The following is a 23,382-nucleotide window of genomic DNA, read 5'->3' as shown; positions in this document are numbered from 1 at the left end:
GGTCTTGAACTCCTGACCTCAGGTGATCCACCTGCCTTGGCCTCCCAAAGTGCTGGGATTACAGGCATGAGCCACCACGCCCGGCCTTGGAGTCCCTTTGGAAGTTTGGTAACTCAAGGGTAGCTGAAATTCTTTGAAAAAAAGAAAAGATGAGGAGAAGTGGCTAGTGATTATTTCCTTTCCTTTTTTTTCCAGTCACAGCATCAAAAAGTGTGGGCTTTGAAGTCAGACAAATCCAGACAGGTTTGTGTTTTGGCTTTGTCAACAATCAGCTGAGTGACAATGAGACAGTTATATAACTACTCATCCCTCCCCCCACAATGCATATATAGCTCCCAGCACCCCTAGAAGAGTCTAACGGACAGGAGGGGCTACTCCAAACAGGAAGGGAAGAAGAAGAAATATGACAAGAGGAACGTAGAGGGGTGGATGGAAGAGAGGCCACAATTTTCTGACTTCATTCCTGTGCAGCTTGTTGGTGTCCCTAAGAACATTAGCCTTTGTGAGCAGAGAAATAAAGAGGATCAAAGATGAGACATTTCCAGATCAGCACAAAGTTTATTAGCCATTTCTGCTCAGAAGAGCCCCTTTCTGAACAGGAATGTTCCTCTGACATAACAGACAAGAAACAGCCACCTGTGCAGGGCCTTTCATTTATATCTCAAGCTACATCAGGAGGAAATCTTAGAGCAATGTCAGTTGCCCCCTGGGGTTCCCTGGGAATAGCTAAAGTGTGAGATTGTCCAGAGTCCTATGACAGACCTTCAAGGTTTTAAGTTCCACAGACTTGGTCTTTGTCCAGGTCCACAACCAAGGAATAGAAACCTTCCTTTCAGGTAAACAACATATTGTACAAAAAAGGGGGGATGATAACATAATACAGAAAGAGCTAAGACCCATTTCTTCTTCTCTGTGAAAACACCAAACTTTATCCGATACTATAAAAAGAAATTCCTGCTGGGCACGGTGGCTCACGCCTGTAATCCCAGCCCTCTGGGAGGCTGAGGTGGACAGATCACCTGAGGTCGGGAGTTCGAGACCAGCCTGACCAACATGGAGAAACCCCGTCTCTACTAAAAATACAAAATTAGCTGGGCATGGTGGTGCAGATCTGTAATCCCAGCTACTTGGGAGGCTGAGGCAGGAGAGTCACTTGAACCCAGGAGGCGGAGGTTGCAGTGAGCCGAGATCGCGCCATTGCACTCCAGCCTGGACAACAAGAGAGAAACTCTGTCCCAAAAAAAAAAAAAAAAAAAAAAAAAAATTCCTGGCCAAGCACAGTGGCTCATGCCTATAATCCCAGCACTTTGGGAGACCAAGGCGTGAGGATCACTTGAGCCCAGGAGTTCAAGACCAGCCTGGGCAAAATAGCAAGACCCTGTCTCTAAAAAAAAAAAAAAAAAAAAATAGGGCATAGTAGTGCATGCCATGATCCTAGCTACCCAAGAGAGTGAGGTAGGAGGATTGCTTGAACCCAGGAGGTCGAGGCTGCAGTAAGCTGTGATTGCAACACTGCACTCTAGCCTGGGCAACAGAGTGAGACCCTGTTTAAAAAAAAAAAATTCCCAGCAATCCTACCATCCCCAGCCTCCAGGAATGATCTGTCTCCTAAGCATTGAGAAAGTGGAGACTAGGTAGCCTAAGCTAGTGTGCAAGGCTTCACCCTCACATTAGATGGGCACGATCATTTTATGGGGGAGGAACAGGTGCAGCCAGCTTAGGGGCAGAGTAGGGGAGGAGACTGGTAAGAAAAAGAGGTCTACTTCCTATCCATCCCCTTCTTCAGGGTAGAGTTTCACATGGTAGGCTAAGGCAGAAAACTCTCAACCCCTGCAGGAAAAGAAGAAATTCAGGGCTTGATTCAGGAGTGAAGGAAAGAAGAAAGAAAAAGTTATCCTAGACATGAAGGAATGGGAGAAAGAAATGGAGTCCTATCCTGTGTCTGTGCTCCCCACCAAGGGCCAATGCCCATGTGCACCAGTTTAGCCTAACCAGCTATTAAAATGTTGAAATCCTTCCATACTGGAAAGAAGTCACTACCCTGAGCCCTCCAAGTACCTGTCAACTGCCCTGACCTGCCCGCAGGACCCCTATACCTCCCAGGCAGCAGGCAGCACAGCAGGATCCTATTTAGACCTATGGCTCAGCATCTGTTCTGATTCATTGTTGTCCCTTCTGTACCCATGTTATGCTTTCATCTCCCACCCCAATGGAGTCACACAGGCCTGAGTTTGAACAGTTAACACAGCTTGGAAGGGACACATGCCTGATTCCCATCCTTGGAGAACAACATCATGCTATGAGGAGTAGGAAGGGCAAGAGATATGAAAAGAACAGAGGAAATGTGGTTCCTAGAAGTCAGAAGGCATCAAGGGTCCATCAGTGTAGAAGTGGCTGGGGCGGGAGACGTAAACCTCATCCATGGTGTTCTGGCCAGCCAACAGTGGGTCACCATTCGGCATGATTTCTTCAATCTTTACACAGTTTCTGAAGACTAGGTAAACCAGAGAGAACAGTGAGGCCCTGATCTTAGTTAGGAGTTCCCAACCCAGCAGGGAAAGGGAGGGAGGATGGCAGGAAAGGCCTGGGAAGAGCCTGAGGGGGAATTTGTGGGATGAAAGAGCAGGGAGGTGGGGGAAGACATGTGTAATTCCTAAAAAAAGGAATCACAGAATGGACCTCTCTCCAATGAGGAGCTTGGAGCTCAGCTTTTTCTGTAATGGGAGAGGGAGAAGGGGTAGGAAAGGGAATGTGTGCTATCTTCCATAGCTCCATCTCATCACTTACTTTCCATTGGCTCAGTGTTCAAATGTCTCAGATCACAGGGCAAATCTGGCTCTGGCACTGGCTGTGATACACATCCTCGGTCTGGCTCTGGCACTGTTTGTGATACCATGCACAGTGTGGGCTCTATTACAGGCTCCAGAGTGGACTCCAACACAGACTCTAGCTCTGGCCCCAGATCCAGCCCTGCCTCCAGCAGTTGCTCTAAGTCCAGGCTGAGCTCTGGCTTTGGCGCCAGCCCTAGTTCCAGCTCTAATGACTCCAGCTCTGGCTCTGGCTTAAGCTCCAGCGGTTGTTGCAGTTCATCCACCTGTCTGGATACCCAAAGACAGACAAAGGAGCAGCGCTCAGTGGTTCAAATGAAATAGGGAATGGTAGAACAAGCAGAAGCTAGTCTAAGAAGGCAGTAGGGCGGAGGGCTAAAGAGCATGGGTTTGGAATCAGGCCTCCTGGAGTTTGAATCCTGGCTGGGGGACCTTAGGCAAGTGACCCAACTTTTCTGAGCCTCAGATTTATCGTCTATAAATGAGAATAATACCTAGTAATTCTTGAGAGGCAGTAGGGTGGTTAAAAGCAGGGCTATGGAATCTAACAGACCTGTATCATTTATTAGCCATGTACCTTAGGTACAAAACTTGACTACTCTAAATCCAGTTCCTTAGCTGAAAACAGTAACAGTGCCCTTTACTTCACGGGACTATTTTGTAGATTCAATAAAATGAGAAAATAAATGCAAACCATTTAGCCTAGTGCCTGGCACATAATAAACTTTCAGGTCACCGGGCGTGGTGGCTCATGCTTGTAATCCCAGCACTTTGGGAGGCCGAGGCGGGTGGATCATGAGGTCAGGAGATCGAGACCACGGTGAAACCCCGTCTCTACTAAAAAAAAATACAAAAAATTAGCCGGGCGTGGTGGCGGGTGCCTGTAGTCCCAGCTACTCGGAGAGGCTGAGGCAGGAGAATGGCATGAACCCGGGAGGCGGAGCTTGCAGTGAGCCAAGATTGCGCCACTGCACTCCAGCCTGGGTGACAGAGCGAGACTCCGTCTCAAAAAAAAAAAAAAAAAACTTTCAGGCCAAGGCACGGTGGCTCACACCTGTAATCCAAGCACTTTGGGAGGCTGAGGCGGGCAGATCACTTAAGGCCAGGAGCTCAAGACCAGCCTGGCCAACATGGTGAAATCCTGTCTCTACTAAAAATACAAAAGTTAGGCCGGGTGCAGAGACTCACGCCTGTAATCCCAACACTTTGGGAGGCCAAGGTGGGCGGATCATGAGGTCAGGAGTTTGAGACCAGCCTGGCCAATATGGTAAAACCCTGTCTCTACTAAAAATACAAAATTAGCCAGGCGTGGTGGTTGTGCGCGCCTGTAGTCCCAGCTACTCAGGAGGCTGAGGCAGGAGAATCACTTGAACCTGGGAGGCAGAGGTTGCAGTGAGCTGAGATCGTGCCACTGCACTCCAGCCTGGGCAACAGGGCGAGACTCTGTCTCAAAAAAAAAAAAACAAAAATTAACCAGGCATGGGTGGCACTCGCCCGTAATCCCAGCTACTCAGTAGGCTGAGGCAGGAGAATTGCTTGAGCCTGGGAGGCAGAGGTTGCAGTGAGCTGAGATTGCACCATTGCACTCCAGCCTGGGCAATGAGAGTGAGACTCTGTCACAAAAAAAAAAAAAAAAAAAATCTATCCCCAGCCAAGTGCCATGGCTCATTCCTATAATCCCAGCAATTTGGGAGGCCAAGGCAGGAGACTGCGCGAGGCCAGGAGTTCAAGATCAGCCTGGGCAACATAGTGATACCCCATCCCTACAAAAAATTTAAAAAATTAGATGAGTGTGATGGCGTGTGCCTGTAGTCTCAGCTACTTGGGAGGCTGAGGCAGGAGCATCGCTTCAACCCCTAGGTCAAGGCTGCAGTGAGTCATGATTGTACCACTGCACTCCAGCCTGGGTGACAGAGACCCTGTCTCAAAAAAAAAAAAAAGGTGAAGCTATATATAGGCGGGGCGTGGTGGCTCACGCCTGTAATCCCAGCACTTTGGGAGGCCAAGGCAGGTGGATCGCTTGAGTCCAGGAGTTCAAGAACAGCCTGGGCAACATGGTAAGACTCCATCTCTACAACAAATACAAAAAAAATTAGCTGAGTTTGGTGATGAATGCCTGTATTGCTTGAGCTCAGGAGGTCGAGGCTGCAGTGAGCCAGGATCATGCCACTGCACTCCAGCCTGGGCGATAGAGCAAAACCCTGTCTGGAAAAAAAAAAAAAAAAAAAAAAAGCTCCATGCTTGGCATCAAGTAGGTACCCATTAACACCAGTGATTATGATCATTATTATCCAGAAACCCCTGTGGAGACAACCTAAGGATGGCAGCAGAAAAATATGAGATAGGAGAGACTAGAACCAGAAAAAACTAGAGTGGGATAGGAGTGAGGGAAGGCTGGGGAGACTGGAATAGGGCAGGTTAGAAGGCAGAAAGGAGAGGCTGTGGGAATGGCAGGGCAGAGCAGCTGACCATCGTCCTGGTGCTCCACCCAGGAGCAGGTAATGCTCCCTTTTGATGATTCACTGAAGCAGAGCCAAAAAGGATTAGGGAGGATGGGTGAAGAGTTCATATCTCACCTATTAGAGACCACAATGAGCCTGTGTTTCAGGTATTTCCTCCGTTCTTGGAGATTAACTGTGAGGAACATACACAAGAAGCAGAGAAGATCAGTGGGCCAGACACATAGCCTGAGGTTCCCCTAGTGCAGATGGTCCTGGCAGTCTCATCCTCATAGTAACCAGCAGTATCCCATGGACAAATCCCTTAACTCCTCTAGATATCAGTTTTACCATGCTTGAAAGGAAGGAGTGGGATCTATGGATGTCTGAAGATCTCTGCAATCTAGCAATGAAGTATGTCAACGATTCCCACCTTTCTCCTGGTAGTAGCACCCAAAAGCTTCATCCCGGGGGATTCGGGGATAGAGAAAGCGCAGTGGGTTTTCAGGTATATTCTCCTCAGTGAGCAACTGGTAATGGCGGATGATTTCAGTCAGCGGGAGTGACTGCAGCACCTCCTTGGTGTACGGTTGCACAGAGTAGATGAGCACCTTGTCTGGAGAGTGAATGCAGGAACAGGCAGGCTTGAGGGAAGAGGGTGGGCCTTGGAGCTCCCTGCTGTGGCTGCCCAGTCCCAAACCGGCTGAGGGATTCAGGACAGAGCCAGGGAAGCCAAGGGCAGGCAGAGGGGCAAGAGGGGAGCCAGGCAGAAAGGAGAGGCTGTGGGAATGGCAGAGCAGAGCAGCTGACCATCATCCTGGTGCTCCACCCAGGAGCAGGTAATGCCGCCTTCTGATGATTCACTGAAGCGCAGTAGAAAAGTGCCAGAGATGGTCTTCTTCAGCAGCCGGCGCTCCTGGCTCCGACTCACAAAGCCCATGATACGTCTGGAGTACAGAGAGCAGCTGTGAGCCGCCCCGCAACCCCTGCCCCACCAGGCCCCTGACTCCCTGCTCCCCTTGTATGGAGAAACAGCCCAGGTTTGGAACCCAGGTTTTGGACCAAGCCCTGCCACTTAGCTTTTTTTATCTTTTACAAGTCACTTCACTTTGCTGACAATAGCCACCTTCCGAGGATTTGAAGAGGTATGAAGATTCAGTGAGATCACACAGATGAACAGCACTTTTTTTTTTTTTTTTTTTTTTTCTGGGAGACAGGGTGTTATTCTGTCACCCAGGCTGGAGAACAGTGGCACGATCACAGCTCACTGCCGCCTCGACATCCCGGGCTCAAGCAATCTTTCCACCTCTCAGCCTCCAGAGTAGCTGGGACCACAGGTGCACACCACCATGCCTGGCTAACTTTTGTATTTTTTGTAGAGACGGGGTTTCACCATGTGGCCCAGGGTGGTTTTGAACTCCTGGGCTCAAGTGATCTGTCCGCCTCAACCTCCCAAAATGCTAGGATTACAGGCATGAGCCACTGTGCCCAGCCATGAATAGCACATTTTTTTGAGGCGGAGTTTTGCTCTTGTCGCCCAGGCTAGAGTGCAATGGCATGATCTCGGCTCAATGCAACCTCCACCTCGCGGGTTCAAGCAATTCTCCTGCCTCAGCCTCTTGAGTAGCTGGGATCACAGGCCCGCCACCATGCCTGGCTAATTTTTGTATTTTCAGTAGAGATGGGGTTTCACCATGTTGGCATGGCTGGTTCTGAACTCCTGACCTCAGGTTATCTGCCTGCCTCAGCCTCCCAAAGTGCTGGCATTACAGGTGTGAGCCACTGTGCCCGGCCATAAATAGCACTTTTTTTGTTGTTTTGTTTTGGGACGGAGTCTCGCTCTGTCACCCAGGCTGGAGTGCAAAGGCACAATCTCAGCTCACTACAACCTTCTCTCCTGGGTTCAAGCGATTCTCCTGCCTCAGTCTCCTGAGTAGCTGGGATTACAGGCGCCCGCCACCACGCCCGGCTAATTTTTGTATTTTTAGTAGAGATGGGGTTTCGCCATGTTGGTCAGGCTGGTCTCGAACTCCTGACCTCAGGTGATCCGCCCACCTCGGCCTCCCAAAGTGCTGGGATTACAGGCGTTAGCCATCGCGCCTGGTCATGAATAGCACTTTTAAAAGCCAAATGCTACACAAATTGGTAGGCAGTGTGGTGAAAAGAGCATGGGCTTGGAGTCACATAGGCCTGGGTTTGAATATCAACTCTGTCCCTTGGGTAAGTTTTTTAACTTCTCTGAAACTTAGTTTCCTCGCATGAAATGAAGATGGCAAAACCCACCACTCAGCATGGTTTTAAGGATGAGATGAGAGAATTAATGAAGAGCACCCATCAAGCTCTGGAATGTAGGAGATGCTTCACAAACACTGTTTATGGCTATTATTTTATTTTATTTTTTTTTTGAGATGGAGTCTTGCTCTGTCACCCAGGCTGGAGTGCAGTGGCACAATCTCGGCTCACTGTAAGCTGTACCTCCCAGGTTCACGCCGTTCTCCTGCCTCAGCCTCCCAAGTAGCTAGGACTACATGTGTCCGCCACCATGCCCGGCTAATTTTTTGTATTTTTAGTAGAGACGGGGTTTCACCGTGTTAGCCAGGATGGTCTCGATCTCCTGACCTCATGATCCGCCTGCCTCGGCCTCCCAAAGTGCTGGGATAATAGGCGTGAGCCACCGCACCCGGCCTTATTATTGTTAACAAACGTGAGGAGATGTGGCTTGCACCTGTCTTTGCTCTTTCCCTGCTTGCCACATGAGGGCGCAGAGACTCCACTCTCAAGCCTGGAAAGCACAAGCCCATGAGGGAAGGGTGACCAAGGCCTTACCCATCATTCCAGAGATCCTTCAGGTGGTCATGTACCAACTCCAGAATTTTGTCTAGCCATGTCCAGAATGGTAGCTTGCCAGGAGGGCTCTCTCGCTGGAGGAGGAATGGAAAGGTAGCAAAAGCTGAGGAGATGCCCCTGGTGTAGGGAAGGAGGGACGTGGGAAGGCCAGTATTTGGAATGTGGGCTAGATCTAGCTCCACAGGATTCAGGGAGTTACCTTAGTGAAGTCAGCCCAGGACAAGAATAGATCCTCAGTCCTACAGTTCTGCCCTGTGGGACAGATAGCCACAGACAGATGATGAGGGAAGCCAGGGGTCCTGGGATAGATAGGACAGAGGGACAGGAAAGACTAAGGCTGGGGAAAGGCTGAGAGTAAAGGAAATCTGTACCGAACAGCTTGTTTCTCAGCATGCTCAGCTGGTCTGAGTTGAGGCCTCGGCCAACATAGGAGGAGAACTGCCAACTGAGAGCAGGGCCCAGCAAGCTCCAAGGGGCCTTGGGGGGGTTGGAGAAGAACTGCTGGTTCTGCAGGGGTGGGAAGAGTGCAGGCTGGCTCAGAAGCAACCTATCACACCAAGCTGCCACACCCCTCCTCTCCCCCACTGACCTGTCGGCCCCACTCCCTACCTGAAGGTTTGGGCTGAGTAAATTGAACCAGAGAACTGAAGCCCAGGCAATCGAGAGCTGGTTCATGTTGGAAATAATCACCACAGGGAGGGTGTCCGTCTGGGGAGAAGAGAGGAGTCACAGAGAGGGATGTGATGTTTCTAGCTGCAGGTATTTGTTAGAGGAAAGCAGTGCTAACCCATCCCAAGAGGCTTCTGTTTATCCCCTTCTTATGCCTTCTTACAAAGCTGCTTTCTCTCTCCTTGCCCTCCATTTTCACTCACTTTCAGCTCCTGCTTCAGACCCTGGTAGGTATATTTGACTGTGAAGCTGATGATGTGCAGTTCCTCTGTCACACCTAGTGGCCCCTGGGACAGCCAAGGACATAGTCATCAGAAGGCTCTTTGGCAAGTTCCCCTGCCCCCGAGTCCTCTGTCCAGGCCTCACCTTGTTGCTGCCCTTTCCTGAACCACCTGAACGTTGCTCCACCAGAGTCTGTGAATTGAAGGGAAGGAGAGAAAATGCCAGAGTGGGCACCCTAGTGTCCCTGGAGCCCCTGTTTGGCTTCAAGACCTCTCAAGCCCTGGGAACTTCCCCCAACCCCTGTTCCTTTGGACTAAAAGCAGGCCAGGTGTGGTGGCTCATGCCTGTGATCCCAGCACTTTGGGAGGCTGAGGCGGGTGGATCACCTGAGGTCAGGAGTTCAAGACCAGCCTGACCAATATGGTGAAATCCTGTCTCTACTAAAAATACAAAAATTAGCCGGGCATGGTGGTGTGTGCCTGTAGTCTCGGCTACTCAGGAGGCTGAGACAGGAGAATTGCTTGAACCTGGGAGGCGGAGGTTGCCGTGAGCCAAGATCATGCCACTGCACTCCAGCCTGGGGGACAGAGTGAGACTCTGTCTCAAAAAAAATAAAAATAGTAATAAAAGCATAGGTCACAAACTATTCTTACCAAGTAACCAAAGTCCCAAATCAAACCTTGACTCTGCCCCTTCTCAGGGGTCAAAGTTTTCTGGTTTGAAGTCAGAATGTTGAACTTCCGGAAGCTGTTCCAGGAGGAAGAAGATACATGGAGATAAGGAACAGAATTATTCTAAAAACTCAGCAGAAAAAAAAAAACAGAACTTCCACTTCATTTCAGATCTTGCCATCTCCCTTTGTCTATATCCCAAATCTCCCCCTCCTTGTTTGTGCCACCCAGGCTGCCGAATGTGGTTCTGCAGGTCATGCACTGTACGGATGTTTGCAGTGTCCTTGTCAAGCACCTACCCTTGTAATTGAGGAGGATTCCTGAAAAGAAATAAATAAAAAAAAATCACTGGGCAAAAGAGAATAGAAGTTAGGAGTTTGGTCTTTGGGATCAGATAGACCTGGGTTCAAACCCGACTTGAGCTCACTAGCTATGTGGCCTTGAGAAGAAATGTAATCAGTCTCTCTAAGCCTGTATCTTTGTTTGTATGGTACACTGGTAATAGTTAATTCATGAGGTTGGTGTGACAATTAAATGAGTAGCTGACATGCTGCATGTCACAAAGTAAGTGTTCAACAAAAGAAATGAATTATAATTTATATGGGGTAGGATTGGAAGGAGGAAGAAGATAGCCCTAGGGCCCTGTTGTGAAGAGTGAGTATCTCCTCCACCCCAGCAGCCCGTGTCCCGGCCACCCTTCACCTGCTCCAATTTACCTGTCAATGGAGACTTCCACAGTCAGTGACTCATTGCCTTCCTGGAGTCTCACCAGCAGCCTGGGGGAAGGCAGGGGGATAGGGGAAAGTGGTCAACCTCAACTTTCCGGATAGACCAGATGTTTGAAAAAGAAAAGAGGGATTATAAGAGGTAGGGAGATTGAGGGGAAAGAGAAGAAAAAGCCAAGAGTGGGAAGAGCTGTAAAACCAGAAAATACACAGTGGCAGGGTTGGAAAAAGGAAGCAGGAATGAGTTCTGGAATGCTAACCTTGTTCGGACGGTGAACTTGCTCCCAGTCTTGAGGATGAGGGGTCGATGGGGAGTTTGGGGCATGCAGGGCTGGGTTTCTACCACAAAGGCTCTGAGGAGAGAGAGGTGTGGGGAGAATATATAGCTCAGTATCTGTAAGAATGGCTTCCCTTGTTCCTTCTTTCCCCCAGGGTTCCTGCCTGGCCTCTAGACCTGTGGAGCAGACGCTGTAGCAACTCTGTGACCTGGGCGTTGCGTAGGTCCACCCCTTTGATCAGAGGGTCATCCTGATAGCTAACCAGGCAACTCAGTCCCTTCAGCTCCTTCAGCAGCTGCCTCAGGTGAAACAACAGCTTTGCTCCAGCTGTGAACCTGGGTGATAAAATTCAGGAAGAAGGAATCCATGAGTTTCCTGGATTCCCCCAACCAGGTTCCAAGACCTCTCTGTAAATATGTGAAGAGTCAGAAACTGACTGGGGGGAAGAAAAAAACAGAATCCAGGAAGCATATAAAGGATTATTTAACATGATTCATAATCCAAGAAATGAAAATCAAAGCTATTTTCACATATAAAACTGCTAACAGATTTAACAGTTTTCTTTTTTTTTTTTTTTTTTGAGACGGAGTCTCGCTCTGTCACCCAGGCTGGAGTGCAGTGGCGCCATCTCGGCTCACTGCAAGCTCCGCCTCCCGGGTTCACGCCATTCTCCTGCCTCAGCCTCTCCGAGTAGCTGGGACTACAGGCGCCCGCCACCACGCCCGGCTAATTTTTTTGTATTTTTAGTAGAGACAGGGTTTCACTGTGGTCTCGATCTCCTGACCTCATGATCCGCCCACCTCGGCCTCCCAAAGTGCTGGGATTACAAGCGTGAGCCACCGCGCCCGGCCTAACAGTTTTCATATGCTATGTACAATTTATATTAAGCCCTTTCCACATATTAATGCATTTAATCCTCAAAACAACCCTCTGAGGCAGGTACTATTATTTTCCCCACATTACAGATGATAAAACTGAGGCACAGAAAGGTTAAGTGACTTGCTCAAGTTCATACAACTAGTAAGGGATGAAGCTTGTATGTGATCCCAGGCAGTCTCATTGTACAACTCAGACTTTTTTGTTTTTTCTTTTTTTTTGACACAGTCTCACTCTCTTGTCACCTAGGCTGGAGTGCAATAGCGTGATCTTGGCTCACTGCAACCTCCACCTCTTGGATTCAAGAGATTCTCCTGCCTTGGCCTCCCGAGTAGCTGGGATTACAGGCATGTGCCACCACGCCTGGCTAACTTATATATATATATATATTTTTAGTAGAGATGGTGTTTTGCCATGTTGGCCAAGCTGGTCTTGAACTCCTGACCTCAGGTGATCCGCCCGCCTTGGCCTCCCAAAGTGCTGGGATTACAGGTGTGAGCCACAGCACCCCAGCCCCAACTCACATTTTTAACTACTGTACTTTACTGTCTCTATAATTAAAAATAATAATAATCAGCAATGTGGTGATAGGAAAACAACCATACACTACACATGAGAAAATAGATTCGATTGGGACAACTATTCTGGGAAATGTTTGTAACTATCTTTTTTTTTTTTTTTGGTGGGGGTGGGGGTGGGGGTGGTTTCTGGCAAAAGCTTGAAAGCCTGCTAGACAAATTCTAAAAGAGCTGTAACACTTGGAACTATCTTTTAAAAAGCCTCCCCAGCTGACATGGTGGCTCACACCTGTAATCTCAGCACTTTTGGAGGCAAAGGTGGGCGGATCACTTAAGGCCAGGCACTCCAGCCTGGGAGACAGAGAGAGACCCTGTCTCAGTCAATCAATCAATCAATGCATGCATGCATGCTGGTCCTGTAACATGAGTACTATATGCCTGTTTTCCAATCTACCTGAGCAATTGTGGTATTTTTTTATCTACTTTTTAAGAGGTGAGGGTCTTGCTATATTGCTCAGGCTGACCTCAAACTCCTGGACTCAAGCACTCTTTCTGCCTCAGCCTCCTAAGTAACTGGGTATTATGTTATGTGTACATATATACTTTTAGAGACAGGGTCTCGTTCTGTTGTCCAGGCTGGACTACAGTGGTATAATCATGGCTCACTGCAGCCTGCAACACCTGGGCTCAAGCAATCCTTCCACCTCAGCCTCCTGAGTAGCTGGGGACTACAGGTGTGTGCCACCATGTCTAATCTCTTTTTTTTTTTTTTGAGACGGAGTCTCGCTCTGTCACCCAGGGTGGAGTACAGTGGCATGATCTCAGTGCACTGCAACCTCTGCCTCCCGAGTTCAAGCGATTTTCCTGCCTTAGCCTCCTGAGTAGCTGGAAATACAGGCATGTGCCACCACACCTGACAAATTTCTGTATTTTTAGTAGAGATGGGGTTTCACCACATTGGCCAGGCTGGTCTTGAACGCCTGACCTCAAGTGATCCATCCACCCTGGCCTCCCACAGCGCTGGGATTACATGTGTGAGCCACTGCCTCCGGACATGCCTAATTAAAAAAATTTTTTTTTTTTTTTTTTTTTTTGTAGAGATGGGGTCTTTTTATGTTTCCCAGGCTGGTCTCAAACCCCAAGCCTGAAGTGATCCTCCTGCCTCAGCCTTCCAAAGCACTAGGATAACAGGCATGAGCCGCCATGCCTGGCCTGGTATATTTTTAAAAGACTAAATAATAATAATTTTTTTTTTTTTTTTTGAGATGGAGTCTGGCTCTGTTGCCCAGGCTGGAGTGCAGTGGTGCAATCTCGGCTCACTGCAAGGTCCGCCTCCCGGGTTCACGCCATTCTCCTGCCTCAGCCTGCCGAGTAGCTGGGACTACAGGCGCCCGCCACTACGCCTGGCTAATTTTTGTATTTTTAGTAGAGACGGGGTTTCACTGCGTTAGCCAGGATGGTCTCGATCTCCTGACCTCATGATCCTCCTGCCTCGGCCTCCCAAAGTGCTGGGATTACAGGTGTGAGCCACCGCACCCAGCCTATAATAAATTTTTAAATGAGAAAACATTGAAAACAGTAGGTATTTTTCAAGTATGTTGGAGGACACACTAGTGATTTTTCCACATCACAATATAATTACCATAAAATATAGAGTTTCCTGGAAAAAGGTAACAAGAAATTGAAAATAACCTAAATAGCTGAAAATAGGAGTTCATTAATTAAATTATGTTACCACCATATAGGGGACTATTGTGTGGACATAAGAAATAACATGGATAAATATAATATACTGTTGGCCGGGCATGGTGGTTCACGCCTGTAATCCCAGCACTTTGGGAGCCCAAGTCAGGTGGATCACCTGAGGTCAGGAGTTTGAGACCAGCCTGGCCAACATGGAGAAACACCATCTCTACTAAAAATACAAAAAAACTAGCCAGGCATGGTGGTGCGTGCCTGTAATCCCAGCAACTAGGGAGGCTGAGACAGGAGAATCACTTGAACCTGGGAGGTGGAGGTTGCAATGAACTGAGATTGTGCCACTGCGCTCCAGCCTGAGCAAAAAAAAAAAAAAAAAAAAAAAAAAAAAAAAAAAATATATATATATATATATATATATATATATAAAAAATACTGTTAAGCTTAAAAAAAAAACCATGGATTTCAAAATAGTATGGACAATATGATTCAATTTTTGTTTAATAAGCTAGGTAATAGGTAATTTTCTCTTCCTCCTTCCTTTCTTCCTTTCTTTCTTGTCATTGTATTCACTGCAGTAAAATATATATATATATATATACATATTTATATATATTTCTGGGTGATTAAAAAAGAAGGAAAAACCAGATTGTGGGCTAATTCATTCATTTCCCTGAAGGAGACTGGGCTCTGGGCTCCCTGGGTGGTGAGGATGAGGAGCAGAATAGAGCTGCAGTCAGCAGGGAGCAGGACTCATTCTGGGGAGCAGAGACCAATAGAGAATAGTATCTCTTGCTATATGCAGGGCACTGCAACTCACAAATCACAGCGCGTGGCGAGGATGAGGGTTGGGGTGGTACCTCTCACCATGTCTCCAGCTGTTCCAACCCGTGGTCAATGGGAGCTCTGATGCAGGCTTTTTGCTGCTGGGCTTTCCACTCCTCCAACTTTGGCAGCAGTAGCTCAATTAGGGTAGTTAATCTGCCTAGCAGTGCTTTGGAGGCATCCAGCACCTCCTAGGAAAGAGATAATGTGAGTGTTGAGCATCTCTCCCTTTCACCCTCCACCACCAAACTGGGGATGAAGAAACAAAGAAGCCAGTGCTAGAGGACCAGGGTCCCCACATCCCTCATTTTTCCAGGTCCTTGTTGCCCACACGTTCTGTCCTCTGTCTCCCACCTTTCTCCTTTTGTCCAGTTCATTGAGAGTTTCCTGCAGAATCTGCTGCTCTTTGGTCTGATGGGGGTCCAGAGAGGGTGTCTTCCCTGGATGGTGGGAACAGGAGTCAGTCCAGGGGTTCTTTCCTCTCCTTCCTGACTAGGGTCTCAGTCGGAGTCAGGAAGGAGGAGTTTTGCGGAGGAAGAAAGGGAAACCAAGCAAAGCACAGGCACCTGTGGGACCCTCAGGCAAATTCTGAATGGTCATGCTTGGACCAGACACCCCCTCAAATAAAACACTGTTAGTTTTCCATGCATTTCCTCAACATTTACTGTCTCTCAGCTACACCTCCAGCTCAGCCTCCACAAAGCACTTCCAGCTTTGCACGGCAGCAGGACTGTAGTCAGTGAGGTGTGTCTGACAGTGACTACTGCTCATTGGAGCTTTCTCCTGTTCACTTCCAGCTCTGGCTTCTCAGCAGGCACTTATCTTTCTCCAGCCCCTCAATGTGCTTCCTACCTTTGGCCTGGATCTTATATCGGAAGCAGAAGACATCCTGCTGGTCTTTCAGTTGGCTGATGGATTTTACCAGCTTCTGCAGAGGGGAGAGGACCCCAATGAGGCTGCTTCTCAGGGAGGTGTTAGGCTGAACGCTGTCCACCCTAACTCCTACCACATCTACTAACCTCCATCATAGCCCTTAAATCCAGGATCCGGGATTCAATCTCATGTTGCTGGCTCTCCACAGGTGTTTCGAGAACTGGCTCTCTTTGCTCCTGAAAAAAGAGGCTCTGAGTACGTTTTAACTCTGGCCTTTCATGCCTTAAGTTCAGGCCTGAAATTATACCACAGGATGTGGGGGAGATCCTGTTCTGAGACAAATCCCTGAGTCCTTTCCATGGTTCCTCTCTACTTCAGGAGTTTCCAACATTACCACTGAATTGTCCTCACCAATTGGGCCCTCTGAGCCTGGATCAAAATTCTTTTTTCTTCCAGAAGGAGGTTAAAGATTATCTCAGCCAACTGGGTAGGGACCTGGGAAAAGGGCTAGAATAGGAAAACAGAAAGGATTGATCCAATTCAACCACTCTCAATGACCTATCACCCTAGACCCTCCCCACCAATGTCCACAGTATTTCCTCCTCCTTCGGGGTTCCTAGCCCTTTGTCTTTTCCCCATAGCATCCTTCCAACAGTGTCACGTATATGCAGCCCTCCTCTCTGCTAGTGATTCCCCAAGTCCAGACTCTGTCCTCCTTTCCCCAGATTTGTCCCCGTCTCCCTTTCCACCTCCAGGTACTATTCCATTCTCCAAACCTTACTCCTCTATGTTCAGCTCCCAGTGCTACCCCATTACTCCCAACCCTTCCAAGTACCTGAATGTCCCGGCAGAATTTCCGCAAATTGTGCTGCAGCAACAAGGACTCTGGGTCCTGGCTGCAACGGCCACACTCACAGTTCAGCTGATCCAAGAAATGGAAGAATAGCATTGTAGCCTTGGAATCATCATTCCCGAGTGCAGCTTCCTGCCTGGGCACCAGGAATAAGAAGTATTAGTGTCTCTGCAGTGTTACTGTAGTCCTGAGGCTTTCCAACCCCTTCCTGCCATTAATGATTCCAGGATCCTGGGGGCCCAGAAGTAAGGAACCACTTTTCTCATTGCCCCAACTTCCTGAAGGCCTCACCAGTTCTGGTCTTCAATCCAGACAGCCAAGTACTGTCGAATGTCCACAGGCAGGAGGCTGTGCGAGTAAAGCTGGTGCAGCTGGTCCTGAAAGGGGCTGTCAAGATTCTGCAGCATTTCCCACTGCGCCATTTGGGCTCTGCGTCAGAAGGATGAGGGTTCCCAATTGGTTATTTTGCTGGACTAAATCATCCATAGTTTCATGATTGTTCATCATTACTAATTTAAAATGTTTAAATTACACAAGTAATAAAAATACAGAAAACATTAAAGTCTATGTTGACCCTACTCCTAATCTTGGTTCTTTCCCTTCCTTTCCAGAAGTAACCACTGCTATCAGTTTGGTGCATATTCTTCTAGGGAGTGCTACCGGTTGAGTATCTGCTATTCCAAGCATTTTGGATTTCAGATTTGTCCAGATTTTGGAATATCTGCATTACTTACCAGTTGAGCATCCCTAATCCAAAACTCTGAAATCTGAAATGGTCCAAAATCTAACTTTTTGAGCACCCACATGACACTCAAAGGAAATGCTCACTGGAGCATTTTGGAGCCGAATTTTTCCGATTAGGAATGCCTAATCTGTATTTTTTTTTTTTTTTTTAGATGGAGTCTCACTCTTTTGCCTGGGCTAGAGTGAAGTGGCATGATCTTGGCTCACTGCAACCTCCATCCCCCTGGTTCAAGTGATTCTTCTGCCTCAGCCTCCTGAGTAGCTGGGATTACAGGCGCCCACCACCATGCCCAGCTAATTTTTGTATTTTTTTTAGTACAGATGGGGTTTCGCCATGTTGGCCAGGCTGGTCTCAAACTCCTGATCTCTGGTGATCCACCCACTTCGGACTCCCAAAGTGCTAGGATTACAGGCGTGAGCCACTGTGGCCCCAACCTGTATTTTTTTTTTCTTTTTTTTTTTTCTTTTTGAGATGGAGTCCCCATCTGTTGCCCAGGCTGGAGTGCAGTGGTGCGATCTCAGCTCACTGCAAGCTCCACCTCCCGGGCTCACGCCATTCTACTGCTTCAGCCTCCCGAGTAGCTGGGACTATAGGCGCCCACCACCATGCCCAGCTAATTTTTTTTTCTATTTTTAGTAGAGACGGGGTTTCACGGTGTTAGCCAGGATGGTCTTGATCTCCTGACCTCGTGATCTGCCCACCTCGGGCTTCCAAAGTGCTGGGATTACAGGCGTGAGCTGCGGCGCCCAGCTGGCCCCAACCTCCAACCTGTATTTTAATAGCTTCAATAAGTGGGCCTTTGTGCTTTAACGGGAATTTTCTTTTTTTTTTTTTTTTTTTTTGAGACAGGGTCTCATTTGGTCACCCAGGCTGGAGTGCAGGGGCATGATCTTGGCTCATTGCAGCTTTGACCTCTCAGGTTCAAGCAATTCTCTGCCTCAGCCCCTCAAGGAGCTGGGACTATAGGAGTGTGCCATCATGCCAGCTAATTTTTTGTAGAGATAGGATTTTACCATGTTGCCCAGGCAGATCTCAAACTCCTGAGCTCAAGTAATCCACCTGCCTCAGCCTTCCAAAATGCTGAGATTACAGGCATGAGCCACCATAACCTGCCTAATGGTAATTTTCAAACACACACTAAAGTAGAGTGAATAGTACAAGGATCACCATCCAGCTTTAACAAACATTACTATTTCCACTATCTTATTTTATCTATCTCCCTAATTCATTTATTTTGCATTTATGTGTTTGTTTGTTGTTTATATTTGATTATGCTAAAGCATTTAAAGATCAGTGTTGATGTTAAGTATTTATTACAGCATGATCCCTGCTGGCTCTGAAGCTTTTTTTTTTTTTTTTTTTTTTTTTGAGATGGAGTCTTGCTCTGTCACCCAGGCTGGAGTGCAGTGACATGATCTTGGCTCACTGCAAATTCTGCCTCCTGAGTTGAAGGGATTCTTCTGCCTCACCCTCCCGACTAGCTGGGATTACAGGCACCCACCACCATGCCCAGCTAATTTTTGTATTTTTAGTAGAGATGGGGTTTCATCATATTGTCCAGGCTGGTCTGGAACTTCTGACCTCAGGTGATCCGCCCACCTCGGCCTCCCAAAGTGCTGGGATTACAGGCGTGAGCCACTGTGCCCGGCCACCTGAAGCTTTTTTAGCAGCTAAATCTTTTTGGAGGTCAGGTAAGTACACCATATAAACTGCCCTCCGTATAGGAAGGAGGAGCTCCATTCTAGAAGACATCTAAATGCTGTGCAACAGGTTGCTCAATCCCTAAGAATATGACACGTTTATGACCAGTGAATCTTGAATATGATTATAGGTTATCAACTTTGTGAGATCCTGAAACTTCACTTAAATTTTTTTTTTTTTTTGGCAGGGCACAGTGGCTCATGCCTGTAATTCCAGCACTTTGGAAGAGGCGGGAGGATCACCTGAGGTCAGGAGTTCGAGACCAGCCTGGCCAACGTGAAACCCCATCTCTACTAAAAACATAAAAAAATTAGCCAGGCGTGTTGGTGGGCGCCTGTAATCCCAGCTACTCAAGAGGCTGAGGCAGGAGAATGGCTTGTACCCAGGAGGCAGGGGTTGCAGTAAGCAGAGATCACATCACTGCGCTCCAGCCTGGGTGACAGAGCAAGACTCTGTCTCAAAACAACAACAACAACAAATTGGTTTTTGCCTGTCACCACGCAGGCTGTGCCATGCATCTTTCTCCCCACTGTTCCCTGCTCACTGCCAGCTGGTGTCTATTTAGGAAACTGAAACTTAACGCTTGTTGCAGCCTGAGCCTAACAGAACAGAATTCGTGCATATTTGTGGTCTAAAAAGGTCACATGATTTTATTACAAAATAAAGAGAAATGCTTGGGGTGGGAGAGTCTTCTACTAACATGATTAACATCAGCTGCCTTTCTACCTCCAGCAGGAACAAGGGAAGGGAAGGATTCGGCAGGGGCTATTTTCATTTTAACCCTTTTAGTAGTGCTTGATTTTTAAAACTATGTATCTGTATTGCTTTTATGATAACAAAAAAAAGTTAAAAAAATGATTAGGTGGCTAGGCATGATGGCTCATGCCTGAATCCCAGCACTTTGTGAGGCCCACAAGATGGGAGGATGGCTTGAGCCCAGGAGTTTGAGACCAAACCTGAGCAACATAGTGAGATTCCATCTCCAAAAAAAAAAAAAAAAAATTAATGATGAGGTCCCAATTCTTGAGGATTTAAGTGTCTGATATTAAAGGAGCAAGTCAGCAAAGATTCAAATATGAAAACCAAACAAAAAACCTAGTCTCCCCAAATGGATTGCAAACACTGAGGTTAAGGGCTGAAACTTTTTTTTCTCATTATCTCTCATTCTTAGGCACATATTTTGCACTCAAGAAGCTTTTCTGAAATGAACTGAATTTTGTGTGTGACCTTAGGCAATCGTTTCATCTTTCAGTAGCTTATACTTTTTAACAAAACAAAGATGATAGATTTATCTATCTTTTTTTTAGATTTATCTATCTTTGAACATCGTTTTTTGGTGAAGATAAAAAATAATGCAGAGCAGAGGGAAATACGTCAGATACCGAACCAACATAATAATGCCAGATCCGGGTCTCGGAAGCTGCAGGGCAGTTTTGGGAGAGAGGCATTAGGGTTGGGGAGATAGGCTGGACAGAAGAAGATCGAGGACCGAGCAGGCGACAGCTCCTATTTCAACCTGGGGACCAAAGCTGCCCCCTCCAGGGCGTAACCCCTGGGGCCAGTCGCCCTTCCCTGGGAGAAACTCTCACTTTCACCCCCACCCCTACCTCTGCACACCCTCTCAGGGCCCGTACCTGATTAGGGTTGCAGTCCTCGCGCCCTCCAGTGGCTCTGGTCGCGACTTCCCGTCCCTAGTATGAGCTCGGGTACCAGAGCCTCACGCCCCGCCTACAACTTCGGCTAATCCCCTCGGATCTGCCCCTGTAGTTGGCAGCGGAAGTCCGGAGCGGCCCCATTCCCAGCCACCACCCCGACACCGGCTGCCACTCAGTCAAGCCCTTCCCAGACTGCGAGCTCACTGGCGCCGCCGCAACTCCGCCCATCCGCAGGGCGGGACAAGCTGAGCCGAAACCACACCTGCAGCTCCAGCGATTGGTGGAGAAGTTCAAGTAGGCATTTTCTACGAGGGGAGAAGTGCAATTAGTGGACTAGCCCAAGACTGAAACAGCTGCTTTTCGGGAACCCGCGCGTGAGCCACAGAACCGAAACTCCTCAAACGCCAAGGGCTCCATGGGAAGGGGTGGGACCGGAATTTCGACCCCTTGGGATAGGAAGAGGAGAGCTGAGGTAATGAAAACAATTTTTTTTTTTTTTTTTTTTGGAGACATGGTCTCGCTCTATCACCCAGGCTGGAATGCAGTGGCGCGATCTCGGCTCGCTGCAGCCTCGACCTCCCGGGCTCAGGTGATTCTCCTGCCTCAGCCTCCCAGGTAGTTGGGACTACAAGCGTGCATAACTCCGCCAGGATAATTTTTTGTATTTATTGTAGAGACGGGGTTTCGCCATGTTGCCCAGGCTGGTCTTGAACTCCTGACCTCAGGTGATCCTCCCGCCTCGGCCTCTTACAGTGCTGGGATTACAGGCGTGAGCCACCGCACCTGGCTAATAGCTATTTATTGAAAGTACTGTGATAAGCATTTTAGATTCATTGTATCATTTTAAATTTACAGGGCAACTCATTGAGGTTAAAATCATTCTATCTCCTTTAGAAATTTAAAAACTGATCTTAGTTCAAGAAAGAAGTTACTAGTCAGTGATCACCGAGGCTCTAACAAGTGGAGCCTAGATTCAAAACCAAACCCTCTGACTTCAACCCCCAAACATTTACGTTCCTACGTTCTACTGTACAGCCTTCCTCCTGGATAATTCAGAGATTAAAATTTTGAAGACATGTATACAGCTTGTCAGGATAGTACAGTTATTAATTCTGTGGTTACCACGTTCTTTTATATCTCAAGACTCCCAGCCCCAGGATCTAAGTCATAGCTCTTGATTATGGCCCACCCCCAGTAGGGAGCTGAACTTACTACTTCTGATATGAAAGAAGGCAGGGTGGTTGTTTTTTCCAGGTCACTCACATCTGAGATGGCCCTCAAACCCTCCTTGGTGGTCTCTGGCTGAGAGATGTTTGCATCTTTCTGATCTTGGTAATACTGGATCAACTGCTGAACCCCAGACCTTAATGCAGGTTTAATTGCAGCACTGATCGCTAGACCCATAGGCCCCCCTGACATCCCAGCCATGGTCATCAGAAGGTCATATCCCAGATCTATGGCCCCATCTTGGCCTCGTTCCCTGGCCTTGCCCAGGCAGTTTTGAGTAGCATAATACAAAGCTGTGCCCAGGTTGTAGAAGGTTCCCACTCCTGGCAGCAGCTGGACGACATTGTGCACACCTTGCTCCTTCTCATTCTCACAGTCCTCTGTGGGGAGGGAGCGCCGGACCCTTCCTGTGCTTTGCTGCTCCCTGGTTAACAGCTGCAGAGCAGAGGCCAGGGCTTCCACTGACACGTTCCTCTCTGTGCTTCTGCCTTTCTGGAGCCCTTGAAGATGCTGGATGAGGACCTGTGTAGCATTCACACCACCCTGGCGGTAGAGCTGTAGCTGTAGAGCCCAAACATCAGCTTGGCAACCAGCTTCCTCCAGGGCATTCCTTAGAGCCAGGCTTACCAAGAACTTGGGTAGAGGGTCCATGTGTCTGAAACCAGGCAGTGACTTTGGGTGCAGAAATTGGCAGGACAAGGGGTCTGAGGAGGGTGTCTGGGATTCCAAGGACAAGGGAAGGTGCATCAAGACATTTGTCTGCTTTCCATATGAAGTGGCATCCACAGGGTGCAGCAGGAGGTAGCAAAGTAGCAGCTCAACTGGTATCATGATGAGTCTGAGGCCACGCATGTCTGCAGCAGAGTACCCTAGAAAGGGGAGAAATCCGACACATACAAACCATTTCCCTAAGGGCTATGGTGAGCCCAAGACTCAGTTAGGGGGATACCTCATACATCACCTACCTCCAAGCTTTTGTACTTTTTAGAGACAGGGTCTTGCTCTGTTGCCCAGACTGGAGTGCAGTGATGGGATCACAAATCACTGCTGCCTTGAATTCCTGGGCTTAAGGGATCCTCCTGCCTCAGCCTCCCAAGCAGCTGGGACTACAGGTGCATGACACCATGCCCAGCTAATTTTTAAATTTTTTGTAGAGACGTGGTTTTGCCATCTTGCCCAGCCTGGTTCTGAACTTTGGGCTCAAGTGATCCTTCCACCTCCGCCTCCCAAAGTGATAGGCTTCCAGATGTGAGCCACCACGCCTGGCCCCAAGCTTCTGTTCTTTTTAGGTAAAGGCGTAGGAAACAGGAAATGCACCCCAATTGCTCCCACTTGGTCTCCCCCACTTACAGGTCACCAGGGACTTCTGTTTAATTTCCACCCATATATAGGGACCCCAAATTACCACACAGTCCAGTCATTGAGAAGTGAGACTGCCTTGGTAGGTTTGGTCGCTCCCTGATCCTGTTCTGCCTGGTTTTGTGTCCCATGAGGAAAGGAGATATTTGCTTTCCCCTCTGATCAGTGAAGGATGTAATGTCTGCAAATATTTGCCCATTTATACTGGCTGCTCAAACCTTGTGCCCCTTGTCACACACTCAACCTCTATACCTACAGTCCTGTTCTTTGGCATTTCCTGTATGTCCCTGCCACATTCCCACTCTAAGCTCATGATAGGAGCCAGGGAAATTCAGAATTAGGAAAGATGAGATGTTTGTGATACTCTCATTTCT

At 48.1% G+C, this 23,382-nt stretch overlaps 2 protein-coding genes and 1 non-coding gene across 4 annotated transcripts; all 3 read right to left on the bottom strand.

The window, feature by feature from the left end:
• Window positions 1-538: 538 nt before the first annotated feature.
• Window positions 539-20,598, bottom strand: STAT2 (signal transducer and activator of transcription 2). Of its 2 annotated transcripts, XM_032173375.2 has the most exons (24): window positions 20,402-20,598; window positions 16,613-16,750; window positions 16,304-16,457; window positions 15,880-15,975; window positions 15,615-15,704; window positions 15,448-15,523; window positions 14,950-15,035; window positions 14,638-14,786; window positions 10,855-11,013; window positions 10,661-10,753; window positions 10,392-10,451; window positions 9,975-9,995; window positions 9,658-9,751; window positions 9,149-9,196; window positions 8,986-9,069; window positions 8,723-8,821; window positions 8,485-8,620; window positions 8,313-8,365; window positions 8,093-8,187; window positions 6,077-6,213; window positions 5,700-5,882; window positions 5,405-5,462; window positions 2,788-3,098; window positions 539-2,494 (listed from the first exon to the last, which is right to left on the bottom strand). In XM_032173375.2, the coding sequence occupies exons 2-24, from the start codon at window positions 16,741-16,743 to the stop codon at window positions 2,352-2,354; spliced, it is 2,556 nt and encodes an 851-aa protein (XP_032029266.1). In that variant the 5' UTR covers window positions 16,744-16,750; window positions 20,402-20,598; the 3' UTR covers window positions 539-2,351. The 2 variants fall into 2 exon arrangements, with proteins under 2 accessions (XP_032029266.1, XP_032029268.1); XM_032173377.2 differs by lacking the exon at window positions 9,975-9,995.
• Window positions 12,251-12,314, bottom strand: LOC116481312 (U7 small nuclear RNA). Its single transcript, XR_004251482.1, has one exon. It is a non-coding gene; the product is annotated as a U7 small nuclear RNA (small nuclear RNA).
• Window positions 20,599-20,895: 297 nt separating the features above from the next.
• On the bottom strand, window positions 20,896-23,182 carry APOF (apolipoprotein F). Its single transcript, XM_032173374.2, has 2 exons — window positions 23,055-23,182; window positions 20,896-22,518 (listed from the first exon to the last, which is right to left on the bottom strand). The coding sequence occupies exons 1-2, from the start codon at window positions 23,137-23,139 to the stop codon at window positions 21,554-21,556; spliced, it is 1,050 nt and encodes a 349-aa protein (XP_032029265.1). The 5' UTR covers window positions 23,140-23,182; the 3' UTR covers window positions 20,896-21,553.
• Window positions 23,183-23,382: the final 200 nt, after the last annotated feature.

Source organism: Hylobates moloch, unplaced genomic scaffold, assembly GCF_009828535.3.
Source record: "Hylobates moloch isolate HMO894 unplaced genomic scaffold, HMol_V3 SCAFFOLD_13, whole genome shotgun sequence".
Taxonomy (NCBI): Eukaryota; Metazoa; Chordata; class Mammalia; order Primates; family Hylobatidae; genus Hylobates; species Hylobates moloch.
Note: the sequence above shows the minus strand (reverse complement) of the source record. Positions and strands in the feature narration are given on the sequence as shown.

Bases quoted from the DNA above. Each gene is read 5' to 3' on its own strand.
- STAT2 (XM_032173375.2), bottom strand. From the start codon at position 16,743: ATGGCGCAGTGGGAAATGCTGCAGAATCTTGACAGCCCCTTTCAGGAC. The intron at 9,996-10,391 runs GTAAATTGGAGC...ATTTCTTTTCAG, and splicing joins GTGGAAGTCTCCATTGACAG to GAATCCTCCTCAATTACAAG. The intron at 8,621-8,722 runs GTAGGGAGTGGG...CCACCCCTGCAG, and splicing joins TACTCAGCCCAAACCTTCAG to AACCAGCAGTTCTTCTCCAA.
- APOF (XM_032173374.2), bottom strand. From the start codon at position 23,139: ATGGGACACAAAACCAGGCAGAACAGGATCAGGGAGCGACCAAACCTA. The intron at 22,519-23,054 runs GTAATTTGGGGT...TCCCCTTTCTAG, and splicing joins CTCAATGACTGGACTGTGTG to GGTACTCTGCTGCAGACATG.